Source organism: Oncorhynchus kisutch, linkage group LG23 (assembly GCF_002021735.2).
Source record: "Oncorhynchus kisutch isolate 150728-3 linkage group LG23, Okis_V2, whole genome shotgun sequence".
In the NCBI taxonomy this organism is placed as follows: domain Eukaryota; kingdom Metazoa; phylum Chordata; class Actinopteri; order Salmoniformes; family Salmonidae; genus Oncorhynchus; species Oncorhynchus kisutch.
The window spans coordinates 14,274,452-14,296,047 of record NC_034196.2 but is presented as its reverse complement, the minus strand read 5'-3'; the positions used below and the strand labels follow the sequence as shown (position 1 = coordinate 14,296,047).

General features: G+C 42.4%; 2 protein-coding genes across 3 annotated transcripts; one reads left to right on the top strand and one right to left on the bottom strand.

The window, feature by feature from the left end:
* Positions 1 to 7,099: 7,099 nt before the first annotated feature.
* LOC109868024 (prosaposin-like) lies at positions 7,100 to 12,443 on the top strand. The gene is made up of 12 exons (XM_031802380.1): positions 7,100 to 7,217; positions 7,431 to 7,486; positions 9,220 to 9,294; positions 9,780 to 9,905; positions 10,352 to 10,465; positions 10,584 to 10,652; positions 10,755 to 10,938; positions 11,040 to 11,182; positions 11,269 to 11,349; positions 11,480 to 11,590; positions 11,764 to 11,832; positions 11,918 to 12,443. The coding sequence occupies exons 1-11, from the start codon at positions 7,163 to 7,165 to the stop codon at positions 11,797 to 11,799; spliced, it is 1,050 nt and encodes a 349-aa protein (XP_031658240.1). The 5' UTR covers positions 7,100 to 7,162; the 3' UTR covers positions 11,800 to 11,832; positions 11,918 to 12,443.
* A 177-nt stretch (positions 12,444 to 12,620) lies between these two features.
* Positions 12,621 to 21,061, bottom strand: LOC109868329 (S-adenosylmethionine synthase). 2 transcript variants are annotated; one of them, XM_020457799.2, is made up of 9 exons: positions 20,703 to 21,061; positions 16,820 to 16,897; positions 16,481 to 16,603; positions 16,242 to 16,354; positions 15,973 to 16,116; positions 14,822 to 15,040; positions 14,458 to 14,640; positions 14,115 to 14,248; positions 12,621 to 13,926 (listed from the first exon to the last, which is right to left on the bottom strand). In XM_020457799.2, the coding sequence occupies exons 1-9, from the start codon at positions 20,791 to 20,793 to the stop codon at positions 13,827 to 13,829; spliced, it is 1,185 nt and encodes a 394-aa protein (XP_020313388.1). In that variant the 5' UTR covers positions 20,794 to 21,061; the 3' UTR covers positions 12,621 to 13,826. The 2 variants fall into 2 exon arrangements, with proteins under 2 accessions (XP_020313388.1, XP_031658239.1); XM_031802379.1 differs by having other exon boundaries at positions 14,115 to 14,244; positions 20,703 to 21,004.
* Between the last annotated feature and the right edge of the window lie 535 nt (positions 21,062 to 21,596).

The following is a 21,596-nucleotide window of genomic DNA, read 5'->3' as shown; positions in this document are numbered from 1 at the left end:
TCTCTCCAGGCTCGGAGGTTTAATTGCGGGATACTGTTGCAGTTAATGGGTTTGTTCTTGTCTTCGGGTTGGCTGAATGGATCATTGGACACGACTGTAATGCCAGTGTTGTCACAGATGATCCGAGCCAAAGAGACACGACTCAGGGCAGCCCTCTGTGCTGAGGTAAAGACACCTGGGTTTTCATACCACAGCCTGGGGATCAACAAGCAAGGGACATGAGAAACACGTGCATGCATACTCTGACAAACATATGCTGGAACAACCACTCTCTCTATTTCTCTTGATTTGCTCTCTCGTTCTCTTTATTATTTATTTATTTCTCACTCTCCTTCTATTGTTCTTTCTTGCTCGCTCTCCTTCTATCTTTCTTTCTTTCTTTCTTGCTCTCCTATCTTTCTTCCTTCCTTTCTTTCTTCCTCGCTCTCCTTCCTTCCTTCCTTATTTCCTTCCTTCCTTTCTTTCTCGCTCTCTCTCTTTCGCTCTCCTTTTCTCTCTCTCTCTCATTCAATTTCAATTAAGGGGCTTTATTGGCATGGGAAACATATGTTTCCATTGAAATAGATAATAAACATAAGTGAAATAATAAAAAATGTACAGTAAACATTGCACTCATAAAAGTTCCAAATAATAAAGACATTTCAAATGTCATATTATGTTTCTATACAGAGTTGTAAAGATGTGCAAATAGTTAAAGTATGAAAAAGGGAAATAAATAAACATAAATATAGGTTGTATTTACAATGGTGTTTGTTAAAACGGACAGATTCAGTCAGCTGATTCTAGCCATCCCTTCTCGTTAGTTCTAGTCGGATATCTTAGTCTCCCATTCAGAGGACCCCTACTTTTGTTAGAGTCTTATTGGTCAAGGTCACGCCAAATACTTATCACCGCATCTCCTTGAGCCTATTAGTGGCCTGATTCCTAGGACTTCAGTTTTAAGAGCTTTGCACAACTAGATTGTATGATATTTGCCCATTATTCACAAAAAAATTCTGTAAGCTTTGTCAAGTTGATTGTTGATCATAGCTAGACAGCCATTTCAAGTCTTGCCATAGATTTTCAAGCAGATTTAAGTCAAAACTGTAACTAGGCCACTCAGCAACGTTCAATGTCGTCTTGGTGACAAGCATAGCCACAATATCATGCAACCACCACCATGCTTGAAAATATGAAGAGTGGTACACAGTGATGTGTTGTGTTATAGATTTGCCTCAAACATAACGCTTTGTATTCAGGACATAAAGTTTATTTCTTTGCCATATTTTTTGCAAGTTTACTTTAGTGCCTATTTGATCATGGTATTTGATTCCCTGCAGGATTATTGTCTTGCTGTAGCAAGCTGGCTCAAATTAAGATCCTACATCTATGTATGGCTTTAGTCTGTTGTCATCATGCTTTTGCTTAATGTTGTTTCCACACAGAAACTTTTACTTGAGAAGCGGCCTACATAGGGAAGTAAGACCATTAACTCTTAACATGACTGAGGTAATTAACATGACTAAGGTAATTAACATATCTAAGGTAATTAACATGACTAAGGTAATTAACATGGCCACGGTAATTAACATGACCAAGGTGATTAACATGATAAGGTAATTAAATGATAGCGGTAATTTACATGACAAATGTAATTAACATGACTAAGGTAATTAGCATGACTAATGTAATTTGAAATAAAACAGCCACACCAATGCTTTGGTCCTGGTTAAGAAATTGAAATATTTTCATCCTGATTTCAGAGAGTGACACTTATTGATGTTAACATACGGAAGGTGCCAAGACTTAGTAGTTTCTTCATTCGGTAAAGTTACATTAGCCTAGACTCACAGGGGTATTCAACTCTTACTCTACGAGGTCCAGAGCGTGCTGGTTTTCTGTTCTATCTGATCATTAATTGCACCCACCTATTGTGCCAGGTCTAAATCAGTCCCTGATTAGAGGGGAACAATGAAAACAAGCAGTGGAACCGGCTTTGAAGTCCAGAGTTGAGTTTTAGGGGTAGAGGATACTTTGCACCATCACACATGAAGAAGAATTTATGGTATGTCGTATGCCATGTCTTTTTTCAATCCAAGGTTCTATCAGTATAGAGTAAAAGAAGTCAACACACCATGAAAATAATGTAGCTATCTTAGTTATTAGTGATGCAAGGGTTGACTCATAACCCGCAGTCGGTCAGGTTTAGGGTCATAACATATTATGTGGATGAAGGGCGGGTGGGTGGCAGCTGGGTTGAATAAAGAGAAAACAATACCTTAAAAGATTCCATAAATGTATCATTTTTAGGCAATTTATAGGCTACATTGAGGTTTTTCTTTCGTTATTTTAGGCTAACTGACATTAGTACGCAAGCCTACGCATTATTAGGGCCTAAAGGTTCAGAAGAGATTGTACATATATTATGATGACATGTTGTGACATTATTGTTCGTTTAGGACTTCAGGCACACACCATTTTTTCTTGGACCAACCCGAAGTCGGTAGCTGAAGTCTAAGACCATTTCTTTGCTGATTGGTGAACAGTAGGGATTCTTCAGTAAAGTCTTTATTGTCATTCAACGAGAAATGACTCATTTTCATGCACATTTTTAATTGAGAAATACTGCACATAACATCTTAGTTAGATGTAAAATTGTGCGACTAAGATCTCTGCAAAAACGTCAAAATTAATGACAGATTTCTTGAGTAGGTTAGATTAATTATGACGTCATCTCAAAATAGAAAAACAATACTATTGCCGCTTTTTTCTCTCTCTGGAGTATGCTAGCACACTCCTTGGGTTTGCATAGCTGACTTCGGCTAGCCGCCAGCCGAACTGAAGCATGCCTTAAATGTAGGCTATGTGCACCAAATATCCTACATGCAAATCGCCAAACGCTTTAGGGAATGGGCAGAAAAAGTTCAAGTTGATCAAGAGGGGACAATGTCAGAGTTGAATTCAATAATAGAAAAGCTGTGAAATGGAGAGTTAAAAATAAAGAGAGGGAATGCCATGAAAGTACTGTTTGTAAAATATTTGGTGAAGTGGTAAAAGAGATGAAAGCAGTGCCAGCTATGTTATATGTGATGGTTGTGAGGGCTGTACAAATTATACAGTCACAATAGGAGGAATTCAAATAGGCCTATGGCACATCAAGGGAACTGTATGTAGGGGAACTGTATGTAGGGGAACTGTTCTGATGGGTTAAATGGAAACTTAAATTTTGGACACTGACTGTAGGTCTATAACCTCTCACATTGCCTTAATATTAACTCCTGCAGAATTATACATTTCTTGCATAAAATGATACACCAAATGCAGGCAAAATGTGGAATTGGGAACAGGAGTGGAGAAAGATGATTGATTTCTTTCAGCATCTTGCGAAGAATGCAAATACACAGTTAGATACCATCTGCAGAGGTGCTACCTTTATCAACATCATAAAAGCTGATAGTAGACTATTTCAACCACACAAACTAGTCTATGCATCCAAGCCAAAAGTAAATCTTATCAGAAACATGTTGCATCGTTTTTACAGCTTTCTATTTCCTTACAACCGGTCAAAACTTTGCACGGAAAATCATTCCTGTTTTTCTTTTAGTTATTGCATTTTGTCACCAGGCCTTTGCTCTGTGAAAGAAGCAGAGATGACAGAGAAAACTTTACAAGTGTCAACTGGATTGTAGCATTCATTCTATCAATTTATGACATTGTTCTGGTATTAATATGAAGTTGGTCCTCCCTTTGCTGCTATAATAGCCTCTACTCTTTTTGGAAGGCTTTCCACTAGATGTTGGAACATTGCTGCGGGGACTTGCTTCCATTCAGCCACAAGGGCATTAGTGAGGTTGCGCATGGATGTTGGGCAATTAGGCTTGACTCGTAGTCTGCGTTCCAATTCATCCCAAAGGTGTTCGATGGGGTTGATGTCAGGGCTCTGTGCGGGCAAGTCAAGTTCTTCCACACCGATCTCAACAAACCATTTCTGTATGGACCTTTCTTTGTGCACGGGAGCATTGTCATGCCTAAACAGGAAAGGGCCTTCCCCAAACTGTTGCCACAATGTTGGAAGCCCAGTATCGTCTAGAATGTCATTGTATGCTGTAGTGTTAAGATTTCTGTTCACTGGAACCAAGGGCCTTAGCCCGAACAATGAAAAACAGCCCCAGACCATTATGGCTCCTCCGCCAAACTTTACAGTTGGCACTATGCATTCGGGCATGTAGCGTTCTCCTGGCATCTGCCAAACCCAGATTTTTACACGCTATGCATTTCTACTTCACAATAACAGCACTTACAGTTGACCGAGGCAGCTTCAGCCAGGCAAAAGTTTGACTAACTGACTTGTTGGAAAGGTGGCATCCTATGACAGTGCCACATTGAAAGTCACTGAGCTCTTCAGTAAGGCCATTCTACTGTCAATGTTTGTCTATGGAGATTACATGGCCGTGTGCTCCATTTTGTATACCTGTCAGCAACGGGTGCGGTTAATCTGCTAATTTGAAGAGGTGTCCACGTACTTTTGTATACATAGTGTATATAAACACTGGATGCTATGTATTGGCCAGTGAGAGGCTTTGAAGGTACCGATTGGTCTTATTGGCACCATAGCCGCGGGAAGTAGGGGTCCTGAGGGTGCTCCAGCACCCCCTGAAAAATGTGAATGACAAAATTATATATATATTTTATTAATAAAAAATTACAAAATTAAGTAGTGCACTGGGCCTTTATTAGTTCTGTACTACCAGACCAGCATAGCTTCTGTAGCAAGGGATACCAGTTGAGAATTTTTTTTTTTTTTTTAATCGCATCACATTTAGTCCCAAATTATATACACTGCATTCGGAAAGTATTCAGACCCCTTGACTCTTTCCACGTTTTGTTACATTACAGCCTTATTCTTTAATTGATTAAATTGGTTTTCTCATCAATCTACACACACCCTATAATGACCAAGCAAAAACAGGTTTTTAGAAATGTTTGCTAATTTATAAAAAAAACTGCAATATCACATTTACAAAGTATTCAGACCATTTATTCAGTTTGTTGAAGCACCTTTGGCAGCGATTACAGCCTCGAGTCTTCTCGGGTATGATGCACAAGCTTGGCACACCTGTATTTGGGGAGTTTCTACCATTAGTCTCTGCAGATGCTCTCAAGCTCTGTCAGGTTGTATGGGGACCGTTGCTGCACAGCTATTTTCAGGAGGCCACTGTGTTCTTGGGGACCTTCAATGCTGCAGACATTTTTTGGTACCCTTCCCCAGATATGTGCCTTGACACTGTCCTGTCTCGGAGCTCTATGGACAATTCCTTCCACCTCACGGCTTGGTTTTTGCTCTGATATGCACTGTCAACTGTGGGACCTTATGTAGACAGATGTGTGACTTTCCAAATCATGTCCAATCAATTGAATTTACCACAGGTGGACTCCAATCAAGTTGTAGAAACATCTGACGGATGATCAATGGAAACAGGAGGCAACTGAGCTCAATTTTGAGTCTCATAGCAATTGGTCTGAATACTTATGTAAATAAGGTATGTCATTTATTTTTTGCAAACATTTCTTAACACAACGTGCCTTTGGAACACAAGAGTGATGGTTGCTGATAATGGGCCTCTGTACGCCTACGTAGATATTCCATTAAAATATCTTCCGTTTCCAGCTACAATAGTAATTTACAACATTAACATGATCAATTTTCTGTTATTTTAATGGACAAAAAATTGCTTTTCTTTCAAAAACAAGGACATTTCTAAGTGGCCCCTAACCTTTGAACGGTAGTGTACATCTGAAAACTAATAGAGCGAGATACTGAGGTCCAACCACCATAGCTGCTGTCATTTTAGTTGTACCGCATATATAGACGATAACTTAATTGGCAACTTGCTGTAAAACTGATACAATCACTGCCTCCAGGAACTGATATGCATGGTTTATTACTGTGAAATAAAGTTATGGCCAGACTGGACATTCAGTGACGACCGAAAGGAATGTCTTTGTTCAGGGCCAGTCGAAAGCAATTCCTCTTTATTGTGAGCAAAACATTGTGGAGCATACAAGAATGTCAGTGTAGGAGCTCCTTGAGTTTTTATGCTCCGTGCAACTCGAACTACATAAGGTGTGTAAACAACCATTTTGTATAGTGGTGGGTTAGGTCTATTTTGAATTCATGATTTGGTCTCACATCAAAGGTCCATAAGAAATTCTCCCCAATAGCAAATACTACAAATCAATACACTTCAAAGAACATCAGGCATCAAGTGAGACATATCCATTCATTGTAATATCTTATATCCTTTGAAGTTCATACTCACTTTGCCTTTAACTCAATATGAATTCAGAGAAAAAAACTGAATATGTTGGCATTGTTACTTGACATGATATCACATCAATGGTTTATGACCTTCCTGGAACTGATTATGGCTTTATTGCAGTACAAAGCATTACTTAGGAACAATTAGTTTTCCTGGTGCACTACTAGTAGTGATCACCACTAGGCACATACCTTTCATCAGACCAGCAGAGAGCGTCACTTCAGCCCTCTGCAGCCAACCTCAACCTAACACAACATCCAAGCTGTGGCAATAACATCATATGGCACTGAGGTGCTGTTGACCCTAATTGAACCTACCACCAGCATTAGTCAATGATGCTCCTATGCATCTGTGGTGAGTTAAGAGGGTCTACACCAGAAGTGAATGGTTATTTGTAGGAGAAATGTATATGGTAGAGGCAATTAAACTTGGAATGTACTGAGTGCAGGTACTGAGTGCAGATGATCATATGTTGGCAGGCACTGATAAGGGTGGAGAGCTGTGGATTAATGAGGAAGGGGGTACATATTAAGTATATTAAGTTTTAAGTTGTCCATGAGATTTAATAGGTTCATTTAGAACCTAACACTTTGAAGCATTCAGTCAGGGATGTCTAGTTGTAAATTAGTTTTGTTAGAGGATCCACATACTAAAATTACAGCTTCTATTGAATTGGGACCAACATTACGTTTGTACAACTCAGTTCCGCAATACCAACGAGAATACAAAAAGCTTATCACACTTTTCTGTCAAGCTCTGATTGGTGAGGGCTTTATGTGGCAGGTGGACCTTGTCTATACCCCAGTTCTACGTTGAGAGGGTATTCATTTTTCAAGTAGAGTCTTAAAGGGAGAGACTGACTTATGATGGCATTTTTCAAGCTTGTATTCGTTGTCTTAATTGCTTACCAGACCACAGGTACGAGTCCGCTATACAATTGCACACATTTTAGGTTGTTAACTCTATGAATGTGATGTTATAGCATTTTTTATTCAATCGACATTATTGACATATAAATTAATGTTTCAATTAAATTAAAAATGTAATTAAAATGTGTAATCTTGTTCATGAGACTTTTAGAACCATAAATGGAGTGCTCAATTATTTAACAATCTTTTAATATTTCCACAGCTCTGGCGAGGGTTGTCACTGGGGAGGAAACACAAAACGCCTGGGACAAGCTGAACGTAAGAACTATTGTTATTTTGGAACAATGATTCCCCCATTTAACCCCCAAAATATAGCCTTAGTGTATGCAACATATTGTGTGTATGCAACATATTGTGTGTGTGAAACATATTGTGTGTATGAAACATATTGTGTGTGCGCAACATATTGTGCTGCCTACTGTACTAACAACCAACTGGCAAGGTTCAAAGCAGAAAGCTAACAAATATGGAGAGAAAAAACAGAAATGTGTATTACTGGGAGAGAATTACCAGATAATGTGCTGTAAAGTTTTTGCTTACATTGTAGAATAATAGTGAAGACATCCAAACTATGAAATAACACATATGGAATCATGTAGTAACCAAAAAAGTGTTGAACAAATATATTTTATATTATTCAAAGGAGCCACCCTTTGCCTTGATGAGAGCTTTGGACAGTCTTAGCATTCTCTCAACCAGCTTCATGAGGTAGTCACCTGGAATGCGTTTAAATTAACAGACGTGACTTGTTAAAAGTTCATTTATGCAATTTCTTTCCTTGTTAGTACGTTTGAGCCAATCACTTGTGTTGTGACAAGGTAGTGGTGGTATACAGAAGATAGCCTTAATTGGCAAAAGACCAAGTCCATATTATGTCAAGAACAGCTCAATTAAGCAAAGAGAAATGACAGTCACTCATTACTATAAGACATGAAGGTCAGTCAATCCGGAAAATTGAAAAAACTTTGAACATTTCTTCAAGTGCAGTCGCAAAAACAATCAAGCACTATGATGAAACATGCTCTCATGAGGACCACCACAGGAAAGGAAAACCCAGAGTTACCTATGCTGCAGAGGATAGGTTCATTAGAGTTACCAGTCTCAGAAATTGCAGCCCAAATAAATGCTTCACAGAGTTGAAGTAACAGACACATCATCAACTGTTCAGAGGTGACTGTGAAGCATGGAAGAGTAGGTGTGATGGTGCTTTGCTGGTGACACTGTCAGTGATTTATTTAGGATTTAAGGCACACTTAACCAGCATGGCTACCACAACATTCTGCAGCGATACGCCATCCCATCTGGCTTGCGCTAAGTGGGACTATAATTCGATTTTCAAGAGGACAAGTACCCATCACACCTCCAGGCTGTGTAATGACACCTCCAGGCTGTGTAATGATACCTCCAGGCTGTGTATTGACCCCTCTAGGCTGTATAAGGGCTATTTGACCAAGAAGGAGAGTGATGAAGTGGCGCATCAGATGACCTGGCCTCAACAATCACCCGACCTTAACCCAATTGAGACGGTTCAGGATGAGTTGGACTGCAGAGTGAAGGAAAAGCAGCCAACAGCTCAGCATATGTGGGAAGTCCTTCAAGACGGTTGGAAACGCATTCCGGGTGAAGCTGGTTGAGAGAATACCAAGAATGTGCAAAGCTGTCATCAAGGCAAAGGGTGGCTCCTTTGAAGACATAAAGAATTGTTTAACACTTTTTTGGTTACTACATGATTCCATATGTGTATATTCCAATTTAATTTCTGTATTCTTGTAAAAGAATAAGGTAGAAAACAGTCCGTTTATAAAAGACAGGGAAATGTTTTGCAACACGAAAGAACAGTTAATCAAAATCAAGCACTACTTTTCAGGTACATTTTCAGGAATAATATAAATGTCCACTTATATACTGAGTAGAATAAATGGAGGTATTTTCCTCAGTATCCCACCACAACTTTGTGTTAGCATTCTTCTCTTTTCCTCTCCTCCGCTCAGAAATGGGACAGCTGCCAGGACTGTGCCCAAATAATTGAACTCCTTACAGGCCTTCTCTCCAATCCAGACATTCAGGTGAATATATCAGCAGAACACCCCTGAACCATATACATTTAATAATTCATAAAAACACCCATAACCATCAGATCACTACTATTTGCATTATGATGTCCATTCACCTGGTTCCGTTTTTGTTCCTGGTTGTCAAAGTAAGGTTGAGGATAGAGTCTTGAGGTTTCTTTTAAGCAAACCAGAAGGAAACACAGACTTTCAGTTCCTGATATGGTTTTCACCTGTAACACCCCTATAACGGCCATCTCAAACCCTCATTCTACACTAGAAGTGGTACAGTATGTGTGTGTTTCTGTTCTGCACTGCTGTGGTATTAGAGACACCCTGTTTTCTATCTAAACATGAAAAGAAACTACTAAGTATTTTACTGTAGCTTTTGATACTTTCTTTAATACGTGTTAATGATTACAGAACACAATAAATATACTTAATGCATCTCAAAATGATTTCAGGATCTTTCTCAACCTCTGCCACTCCTCCATCCCCAGACCAAGATCAGGAGCGAGCTGGAGAAACTGTGTGACCACATGCCAGGTCCTGCAGCACCTAAACTGTGCCGGGAGCAGGTGAATAAGAACCTCCCACTGTCCTTCGCCTTCTTGACCAGCTTTGCCGTAAGTGTTGGTGGGAGGTTGACAAAGTTCCTGGTTTGTACTTCTTCAAATACAGTGCCCTGCGAAAGTATTCGGCCTCCTTGAACTTTGCGACCTTTTGCCACATTTCAGGCTTCAAACATAAAGATATAAAACTGTATTTTTTTGTGAAGAATCAACAACAAGTGGGACACAATCATGAAATGGAACGACATTTATTGGATATTTCAAACTTTTTCAACAAATCAAAAACTGAAAAGTGGAACGACATGTTTAAATGTCGTTCCACTTCATGATTGTGTCCCACTTGTTGTTGATTCTTCACAAAAAAATACAGTTTTATATCTTTATGTTTGAAGCCTGAAATGTGGCAAAAGGTCGCAAAGTTCAAGGGGGCCGAATACTTTCGCAAGGCACTGTAATTCTGACTGAATGAGCCTAAATTAAGCTTCTCTCCTCTCCCACAGAAACCAGCTCAGGTGTGCTCCGTGTTGGGACTGTGTGGCTCCCAGTCAGAGGGCCAGCAGCATGACCTGCTGACCAATCACATTCAAGACACTCTGAAGTCAGCCATGACAATGGTGAGACAGAAAGAACAAGACGAATGCTCTCTCTCTCTGACCTATTCTGTGTCCTGACTGTTTTTGTCTGTCTGAACCTGACTGTGTCTGTCTTCATCTTGTTTTCTTTGTCTACCAGGTGCAGTTCTCACCACAATGTACCTTCTGCGTTTATCTCATCAAGATACTGAAGAATATGCTGCCAAAAGTAAGGCATGCCGTAGAAATACAATTACTGTAGTGATTCCATTTATTTAAGGCTTGCGCACACACTAACACACATATGCCCTGTACTGGTTTCCCCTCCCAGATGGCTGTGATTGATATGCTGGGGAAGGTGTGTGGCATTCTGCCCTCATCTTACAGAGATCAGTGTGAGACCCTGATAGAGAAGTATGGTAAGATGCTGATGGACATGCTCCTGAGCTACATCAACCCTGAGGCCATCTGCACCCTCATCCAAGTCTGTCATGGCATGGAGACGCTTGTCAGTGGTGAGTTGATTACCACTTCCTCGTTAAGCTCTCCTGCCCTGTACCACCACATAGTCACTTTTCTCTCTCTCCATTTCCTCATTTTGAAATGACTTTCTCAGAGAGTGCTCCTCTGTCTGACTGTGACTCCTGTCTGACCCTGGCGGTTTTGACTCATCTACAGCTGGGGTCCAATGCTTCAGAGCCCCAGACCGCCTCCTTCCTGGGCTCTGTCTGCCAGCTCCACCCCAATGCCCTCCCCAAGGTCAGCCCTGCCCCCTGGTCTACATCACCCCTCATCTCATGCCTTATAGAAGCCTCTGGGCTCATGTCTTATTTCTCTCTTTTCAGTGTGACAGCTTCACCAAGCTCCATGTCCACCAGCTTAAGGGGGTTCTGGGTAAACCAGAGTCTGCCCTTAATGTGTGTGAGGTGTGTCATATTTAGAGTCACTCAACTACATACTAACATAACATGAGTCACTTAAATCCACATTTCTATGGGTTGGGTGGGGATGTACTGTAAGTTGCTGTGAGAGTAACTGGAGACATTTGTTTCTCAGAGGGTGGGTCTGTGTGGGGGAGTGAGAGAGGCAGGAGAACAGAGAGAGGACCCATGCATTCTGGGCACCAGCTACAGGTGCAGAGACCTCAAGACTGCCCTGGAATGCGGGGTAAGGCCACCAAACAAGTTTTATTTGACCTTTTTTTAGCAGGGAGTCCCATTGAGACTAAGGTCTGTTTTTCACTACATACATTACACAATATAAAATACAAAAAGTATAGTACTGATTTCATAACAGAACAAAAGGTTTTTATCTCCTGCTATACAATTTGTCTCATGCAGACAGTGTCCTTCTGCCAGAAGTTTGTGTGGAAGTAAGAACCGTCACCCAGCACCTACTCAAAGTGGACGGTAAGTTGACATACAATATTTGTTTCAGAAAACTGGTTGCTACACACACACAACTCAGGTAAATGTGGGTCCACTCTCTTTTCAGACTGACAAGCCCAAGATTTAGAGAGCCTGCAGCATTTGCTACGATGAATGATCCCAAAGCTTTCAACATCAAATTGTAAAAACTTGATATTTACTGTGTCAATATCAGAGAACATGTCCCGCAGACATGGACATTGATATTTTATAAAGCTCTTGTCCTTTTATCTGCTGTACACACTCTGTATGAACTCCACAAAGCAAGTCAATGAATTCCTAGGGCTGGGGATTAAGAGAACGCAATCAAGATATTGAAACTAGACATTCTTTATATTTGCTGTAAAGGTGGCCTAGAAAAGGTACTGGGGAAAAGATTAGATTAAACTAGGGCTGAGGTGTTGACACACCAACGATATGAACTGACTTGCAACGTGTATGCGTGCGATTTTAGCTGTACATGTAATCATAAAATCCTTCTCAAATATATTAGTGTTCATGCCCATTCTCCTTGTTACTGAAATGTTAAAAGGTGTGATCAAAGCTAAACTATATCAATTTACTCAAATAATAAAAACAGTTCTTTACAGCGACTGACTCTTGTCTAAATGGTGCAGTGCATTTCAGAAACACTGTACATTACATTGTCCTCATTAGGGACATTGTCCTCATACCTCTCCCAATTCAGTTGCTTCGCTGTTAGTGCCCATGGACGTTAGTGCTGCAAGAGTAGCATGTTGATGAGAAAAACATTTAAAAAGACACTTACGTACAGAATGCTAGAATACTTTTATTCAGACTTCCCATGTGGGACAGCGTTTCAAGTCTTTTGGAAATGGAACATTTGAGGAAAGGGGTGTTTCGGGATCAAGAGACAGGCTATATCACATGTGATGGGTTGGGGATGTTAGCAGTAGGCAGGGTTTTGGTGGGAAAAGACTAGAAAAGGCACTTTTTCACCTTCAGTAACCAGACTGCCAAGAAAGTAGAGAAAATAAAGACCCAGTCCACACAGACCCAGAGAGCATTGTAAACAAGGCCGGTTTCTCTGTACAACACCAGCCAGACTTTTGCTTCCATCCGTGGGCCTACTATGGGAGGTCAGTCATCTCACAAACCCTTGTCGCTGAAATATAAATAACACTGGCGAATGCTTAGAGCACCACCTTGTGGCCGCAACCCAAAGTTTTTCTGTAGAACACTTCTAAAGACAGCCAGCCCCTCATCAGGAATGACAAGCTGAGTTTCTCTGTAACCACAGTCTAAGGAGGGGGAGTGCCTCACATCTTCAAGTGACAAAGAACGAGATAGAGAACAAGAGACATGGAAGGTACATCCCAACAAGCCAGAGGTCATTAGCAGCTTCTGACTCTAACACATCAGAAAACATGGTCTGAAGGGATTACACTCCCAAACAAGGTACCATATTTTACCACAAACTCACATTCCTCTTCACCAATTACATTTTTGGTTACGTCTAACAAAAATGGCAAAAAGTTGTAAATTTTTATAATAATAGCTAAGGGGGACAAGAGTTGCATCCTAACTGCCCAATTACTCATAGCAATCTTCAACCCTAAATGTGCCATGAATTATTTGACCCAATGGAGAAACATTGGGTGGGGGTTAGGTACAGAGAGGAGGGAAAGGGGTAGTCTTTAGCTAACATTACACTCCTTGGCACATGACATGGAGTACAGGGAGTGGATTAGCTAAAGATTTGGGTAGACAGGCTAGGGTGAGAATATATTTCTGTGAAGTCAAATCACTATAGAACAGTCAGAGGGAAAGACAGGGAAATGGAATTCAAGGAGTGTGCAAGCAATTTCAAGTGGGTAAAGAGGGGACAGAGGTGTACCATTTTTCAATAAGGGAATAGATAGCGTTTGGGGGGGGGGGGGGGGAGCATTCTTCCCTCCCAGAATGTGTTGGTTTTTCTGTAGTACACCCACAGCTCTGGGTAGGAAGGTTGGGGTTCAGTATTTGAGCCTTTTGGGGACTTCCCAAGGGAAGTCCCGCCCAAAGTGGCCATAGGCAGCGGTCCGCTGGTAGACGGGCTTTTTCAGGTCCAGCTCCCTGGAACAGAGAAACACAGCAAGGTGTTGGGTAAATAAGTAAATGCATAGATTACCAGAGGGCAAACCAAGCTGTGTAACATCACCATTTAAATGTAGAACCTCTCCGCCAACGAGAACCAGCTTTGACCCCATGGGACCCCTTGCTGACAAAAAGTGTTGCCGGCAACCACCATTGTTCCACACTACCTGACAATGACACCAGGGCGGAGGTCAAAGTTCTTCTTGACAATGTCCAGCAGCTCCCTCTCGCTCTTCGGGGAAGTCCCATAGTGGAAGATGGAGATGGACAGGGGATGGGCCACTCCAATGGCATAGGCTACCTGACAACACAGCCACTTATTAACAAACAGGATCAAGATTTACATGACAGGTAATTATAACATATGCTACCTTTACTTTTCATCTCATTGCGATGCATAACAGCTAGAAAGTGAATGACTCTTATAGCATTCAAAACCTGACTCCACAAGCTGAAGACCACAAAACAAAAGGCAAACCGTTAGGTAACAGACATTAGCTCATTCCTCACCTGGACCAGTACACGCTTGCAGAGCTCAGCCTTCACCAGGGACTTGGCCACCCAGCGGGCAGCGTAGGCAGCAGAGCGGTCCACCTTAGTGTAGTCTTTCCCAGAGAAGGCCCCTCCACCGTGGGCCCCCCAGCCTCCGTAGGTGTCCACAATGATCTTACGTCCTGTCAGGCCAGCATCACCCTGTGAACAGGAGAGGAAGAGTAAGCCAAGTAGCCCAGGACAGCCTTGGAAGTGTCTGTATCTTGTGTTGATAAGAGTGCCTACTTTTTCAAATCTGACAGATAATGTACCTACTTAATCACATCTAAGGATATATTTTTTTCTTCCCGTACATTGTCTATGGGTCTAGAATATATCTCACCTGAGGACCTCCGATGACGAAGCGGCCGCTGGGCTGCAGGTGGTAGATGGTGTCGTCGTCCAGGTACACGGCGGGCACCACTGCCTTCACAACCTGCTCCTTCAGCGCGTCGCGCATCTCATCCAGGCAAATGACCTCGTCGTGCTGCACAGACACCACGACAGTGTGCACACGCACTGGAAGCATGGCCCCACGGTCCTGCCTGTACTGAACAGTCACCTAGAGAGGGGGAGACGAGGTATGAAATGTAATTCAAAGTGTACAAGCATGTCTCACAAGGTAAGGCACAAGGATATCTGCAAACAAGTGGAGATAGCTGTGCCTCAAGTGTGCCTGAAAGGACTGCTTTATAACATACTTCTGGACAAGGAATTTCCATGAATTGTTTTGTGAACATAGCCATAAAGGGTTGCCCTATCACCCGGGGCAAGTGACCCGAGGGGTTGTGCAAGTTGAGCCTGCTCATTTGCCCCATTGGTCAGGAGATATATTTTTTAAAACTTGATTACAACCAAAATGCTAAGAATTCCACTAGACGCTTCTGGTTCCACCCCTGTGTACGGACATTTTTATTTATATATTTTTTTATAAAGAGATGTCCTTTTCTCACCAAGTGAACATAATCTTCTGGCAACCAAAGAAATACACCCGCCTTGCCCAATTGGTGAGTGCATTTCAGACCTTAACCCATAAGAGTCTAAACCAGGAGCGGTGGGGGTACTACTAAGCTATATGGAATGGTTAAGGTTATACCAAGGATTATTTTGCTATTTGATTTAGAATTGTAAGAGTCCTTGAAGTATATATTTTTTGAAATATAAAAAACTTATTTGATGAAAAACTATTTATGGCCTTATTACCAAAACCTTGAATAACAAATTCACTAAATGGAACAGATCGTCCCCCCAAAAATGTTCTGAAGAGTCTGTCCTATATCTGAAAAGTAGAAGATCAGGAATGTTTAAAAAAATTTTAACACATGCATTTAACCCCTTATTTTTGGCACTAAACAGTCTAGGCAGGGGGTTCTACTAAGCTATGTAGAATTGCTTTAAGAAGGTCATACCAAGGACAATTTTGCGATTTGATTTTGAATTTTAAATGTCAATCCCTGCCGTTCTTGGTGTATAGACTGCGGTGCTGAATCTAACCTGAGTTTTGGAGTCTGGTCTCAGCCAGGGCAGGGTTCCGTTGCGGCGCAGTTCAGCCATCTTGGCATTGAGCTTGTGGGCGAGGACGATGGTGAGGGGCATACACTCCTCAGTCTCATCAGTGGCATAACCAAACATCAGACCCTGTAACGCAAAACAGTCAAGCACTTGGTGTGGAGACTAAAACCATAAACACTGATATGCAGTTGCGCACGAGGTCCAGTCGATTAGTCACTGACTCAAACGGTCAACGACAAGAGCCTTCTAACCTGGTCTCCAGCCCCCACATCCTCCTCTTTGCGGTCCAGGTGAACACCCTGAGCGATGTCAGGGGATTGCTGCTCCAGGGCCACAAGGACGTTGCAGGTCTTATAGTCAAAGCCTATGGGAAGTGAATAGAGTCAAACCTCAGTGTTAATTACGGTCTGTATATCTTTGCCAAAGCTAACCCTGTGACTTCTTAAAACCATGTATTCAATTCAATGAAAGAGCAAATTTTCCATAATACCCTTGGATGAGTCATCATAGCCAATCTGCTTGATGGTGTCCCTGACGACCTTCTGGTAATCTACGTTGGCCCTGGAGGTGATCTCCCCTGCCAACAGAATCATCCCAGTCTTAGCCACCGTCTCTGAAAAGATGCAGACAGAAAGAGAAAGCACGTGAGCAAAAGACTAGGGACAGATGGAGTGAAATCAAGTGAAGGAAAGTGGGTGAGACTAATGTAAACGTGTGCATTAGCTAACTAGGATGGGGGAGGGGCAAAAGGGCATGTTACAGCAGACAGTGCAACATGGACAAAGCAATAGAAACATTTTCTTTGTTTATAGATGTGATTGATCCTTACCACATGCCACTTTGGCATCAGGGTCCTGCTTGAGATGCGCATCAAGCACAGCATCGCTGATCTGGTCACAAAGCTTATCTGTCAAACAAGAGAAACAAGAGTTATGGGGTGTATCCTGTAGCAAAATAATATCCTGCTAAACAATTCCCCAGACAGGTTATGCCTGCAAAACCAAGACCCGTATGGACAAAACTTGCAACACAAGCCAGACTCCGCAGCCAAGTATACAGTGCATTCGGAAAGTATTCAGACCTCTTGACATTTCCCACATTGTTACATTACAGCCGTACTCTAAAATGGATTAAATTGTTTTTCCTCCTCTCATCAAGCGACACGCAATACCCCATAATGACAAAAGCAAAAACAGGTTTAGACATTTTAGTTTAAAAAAAACTGAAATATAAAATTTACAGAAGTATTCAGACCCTTCACTCAGTACTTTGTTGAAGCACCTTTGGCAGCGATTACAGCAGCAAGTCTTGTTGGGTATGACGCTACAAGCTCGGCACACCTGTATTTGGAGAGTTTCTCCCATTCTTCTCTGCAGATCAAGCTATGTCAGGTTGGATGGGGAGTGTCATTGCACACCTATTTTCAGGTCTCTCCAGAGATGTTTGGTCAGGTTCAAGTCTGGGCTCTGGCTGGGCCACTCAAGGACATTCAGAGTCTTGTCCCGAAGTCACTCCTGCGTCATCTTGGCTGTGTGCTTAGGGTCATTGTCATCAGTCGGAGGTCCAGAGCACTCTGGAGCAGGTTATCAAGGATCTCTCTCTACTTTGCTCCGTTCAACATTCTCTCAATCCTGACAAGTCTTCCAGTCCCTACCGCTGAAAAACATCCACATAGCAGGATGCTGCCACCATGCTTCACTGTAGGGATGGTGCCACGTTACCTGCATACATGAACCTTAGCATTCAGGCCAAAAAGGTCAATCTTGGTTTCATCAGACAAGAGAATTGTTTGTCATGGTCAGAGCCCTTTAGGTGCCGTTTGGCAAACTCCAAGCAGGCAGTCATGTGCCTTTTAGTAAAGAGTGGCTTCTGTCTGGTCACTCTACCATAAAGGCCTGATTGGTAGAGGCCTGCAGAGATGGTTGTCCTTCTGAAAGGTTCTTCCATCTCCAGAGGAACTGAGGAGCTGTCAGTGACAATCAGATTCACCTCCCTGACCAAAGCCCTTCTCCCCAGTTTGCTCAGCCAGCTCTAGGAAGAGTCTTGGTGGTTCTAAACAGCTTCTGTTTAAGAATGGAGGCCACTGTTCTTGGGTACCTTCAATGCTGCCAAATCTCTGTAGTACTCTTCCCCAGATCTGTGCCTAAACACAATCCTGTCTCGGAGCTCTAGACAATTCCTTTGGCCTCATGGCTTGGTTTTTGCTCTGACATGCACTGTCAAATGTGGGACTTTATATAGACAGGTCTGTGCCTTTCCAAATCATGTCCAATTTCCCACAGGTGGACTCAAGGATGATCAATGGAAACAGAATGCACCTGAGCTCAATCTCGAGTCTCATAGCAAAGGGTCTGAATACTTGTTTTTCGTCATACTTTTGCAATCATTTCTCAACCCGCTTTCTCGATGTCATTATGGGGTATTGTGTATAGATTGACGAGAAACAATTAAATAACCACATTTTAGAATACGGCTCTAAAGTAACAAAATACGGAAGGCGTCAGAATACTTTTCGAATGCACTGTATGAGCGACCGCTGCAAAGTTCAACAGTTGCCACATTCCTAACAGCAATACATTCACACCCTGGCGTGCAGCCCTGCAGGGAGACCGGTGCAGTTATTGGATCAAGCCTCTACAAGACCTCACAACACCAGCACTATGTTGACTTCAATTTACTGGATTATCATGTGCGCTGTAGCGTTACCACAGTGACCGCTTTCTCAAAGCAGTTTCTTGTGCCAAAAGGTACATGCGACAGGCTGTCCACAGTTGCACTGCAGTCCCTGGAAAAGAGCCCTAGGCCTATATTAAGAATGGAGATAAGGCTAGATAATCATCTGCAATGAAGCGGTCCTCCTCCCCCATATGTGGAGTGAGCACGGCACTTAAACTTGCACTGGACAGCTGTAGCCAGAACACCTGGTTAGCTACTGTAATGCAAATGTTAATTTAGTGGACTGACTTAGCATTAGCAAAGACAAAAAATGCAAAAACAAGTTAAAAAAATAATTTAAAAAAATCCTTGTTCACCTAAGTACTCAAACCATTTTGCTATGAGACTCGAAATTGAGCTCAGGTGCATCCTGTTTCCATTGATCATGCTTGAGATGTTTCTACAATTTGATTGGAGTAAACCTGTGGTAAAATCAATTGATTGGTCATGATTTGGAAAGGCACACCTGTCTATACAAGGTCCCACAGTTGACAGTCATGTCAGAGCAAAAACCAAGCCATGGGTTCAAAGAAATGTCCACAGAGCTCCGGGATTGTGTAGGTACAGATCTGAGGAAGGGTACCAAAACATTTATGCAGCTTTGAAGGTCCAAGAACACAGGGGCCTCCAACAATCTTAAACAAAAAGTTTGGAACCACCAAGACACTTCCTAGAGCTGGCCACCCGGACAAACTGAGCAATCGGGGGAAAAGGGCCTTGGTCAGGGAGGTGACAAAGAACCCGATGGTCACTCTGTGGAGATGGAAGAACCTAAAGGACTGCCCATGAGAAACAAGATTGAACTAATTTGCTTGAAAGCCAAGCTTCACATCTGGAGGAAACCTGGCACCATCCCTAAACGTGAAGCATGGTGGTGGCAGCATTATGCTGTTCTCACATCAACATCATTACCCCAGAAACCCTAGACCCCACTCCAATTTGCATACTGCACCAACAGATCCACAGATGACACAATCTCTATTGCACTCCACACTGCCCTTTCCCACATGAATAAAAAGGAACACCTATGTGAGAATGCTACTCATTGACTACAGCTCAGGGTTCAACACCATAGTGCCCTCAAAGCTCATCAACAAGCTAAGGACCCTGGGACTAAACTCCCTCTGCAACTGGATCCTGGACTTCCGGATGGGCCGCCCCCAGGTGGTAAGGGTAGGTAACAACACATCCACCACACTGATCCTCAACACAGGGGCCCCTCAAGGGTGTGTGCCCAGTCCCCTCCTGTACTCCCTGTTCACTCATGACTGCATGGGGGGGGCACAACTCCAACGCCATCATTAAGTTAGCCGATGACAACAGTGAACCGCACTGTAATGAACTAAAATACACAACGACAGTACTGACCGTTTGAGAGCTCAGCTAACCCAGTGACCAGATAAAACCTACTGTACTCATCACGCGCAGTCGTGAAAGATGTCACTAACGGGCTCTCTGTCTATTGATGCAACACCTGTGTTCGACTCGGGCAAATGTACGAACACATTTACTGTAAGAAACGAATATAAAAATATATGGCATACATGTTCCGTTTTTCAACGAACGTGCCGTGCCACCTAACATCAGAGGTGGTTTAACAATCCAGACAAGTAATTTAGTGACCTACTTTTCTGGATGAGCATTATCGGCTACTAGCTAGCTAGCTTGACACCACATGCTAGGGCAAAGGCATCCCGCGTGGCCTGAACATAAACTGGAAAGAAATGGGTCTGACCCTATCGCGTGTTCCCCATTCATAACATCGCCCGTCTCAAAGATCAGAAAATGTGAAAACATTGTCAATTAACTAGCTGGCGAGCCATACAAACAGTATATTAAGTAACGTTATGCGTGTTCGTAAAAATGACTGGCACCCATTTTTTTAGCACTGTTACTGTAGTTGTTACTGAATCTACGCCATGACCTTGTGTCGAAAAATAGAAACTAGCGAACGTTGCCGAGATAGCTAAAATAAGACCGAGGCATTGCAAACTCACCTGGATGACCTTCTCCAACAGATTCAGAGGTGAACAAAAAGTAGTCTTCTTCAATGAGCGAGTTATGGAAACCTTTCAATTGCCGGCTCATTTTAAAGGAATTGTTATTTGCGAGTTATAACTAGCTGGCTTCCTAAAATGTGTCAACTGTGGGTTAGCAAAATATGATTTCTGATATTAATTATAATTCCCAATAAACAAAACAAAAAATACCAGTACAAGCCTCTGAAGACCTGTTATTTGGCCGGTGTTCTCCGAAAAACAAATTGGTGGTGTTGGTATTTATCCTTTTTCTTGCGTCTTCTTCTTCGGGATTGGGTTGGCGGCGGATCGCATTCAACTTTCAAGGTGCATACACTGACACCTACTGGAGTGTAAGGCCAGTCACAGCCTAACTACATAAAATCATCTTCTTTAATCATGTTCCTCTAAGAAAGTAAAATAGAGCTCCTAGACACCACTTTCCTCCACCACTACACCACCCAAACCCCAATCGAGCCTCTCTAACCCTTTCACACAGTCGCTCCCTATCTACATCATACGATTCACAAATATCAACACGTGCTCCACCGTTTCCTTCTCTAAACACTCATCACACAGACCTGTTTCATGTCTCCCTATCATCCACAATGTGGCAATAAAACCTGTACTCCCAAACCATAGTCTACTCCACACAACGTCCTCTCTAGTACATCTCATACTGACCGATGCATGCAATACAATTGCCTCCCCTTACTACTAGTGTCCCATTCCCTGCCAAAGATTGAGCCCGTTTGCCCAGATTAAGCACTTGACTTCCCTACGACCAAGTGGGACCTGAATAGCACAGGAGGTTGATGGCACCATAGCTGGGAGGATGGGCTCATGGTAATGCCTGGAGCGGAATGAGTGGAA

Excerpts from the sequence above, each read along its gene's own strand:
- LOC109868024 (XM_031802380.1), top strand. The coding sequence starts at position 7,163 with ATGATGGCATTTTTCAAGCTTGTATTCGTTGTCTTAATTGCTTACCAG. Across the intron at positions 9,906-10,351 it reads CCTTCTTGACCAGCTTTGCC|AAACCAGCTCAGGTGTGCTC; the intron begins GTAAGTGTTGGT and ends CCTCTCCCACAG. Across the intron at positions 11,350-11,479 it reads CTGCCCTTAATGTGTGTGAG|AGGGTGGGTCTGTGTGGGGG; the intron begins GTGTGTCATATT and ends TTTGTTTCTCAG.
- LOC109868329 (XM_020457799.2), bottom strand. The coding sequence starts at position 20,793 with ATGAGCCGGCAATTGAAAGGTTTCCATAACTCGCTCATTGAAGAAGAC. Across the intron at positions 16,604-16,819 it reads TGATGCCAAAGTGGCATGTG|AGACGGTGGCTAAGACTGGG; the intron begins GTAAGGATCAAT and ends GCATCTTTTCAG. Across the intron at positions 14,249-14,457 it reads GCAAGCGTGTACTGGTCCAG|GTAGCCTATGCCATTGGAGT; the intron begins GTGAGGAATGAG and ends CTGTGTTGTCAG.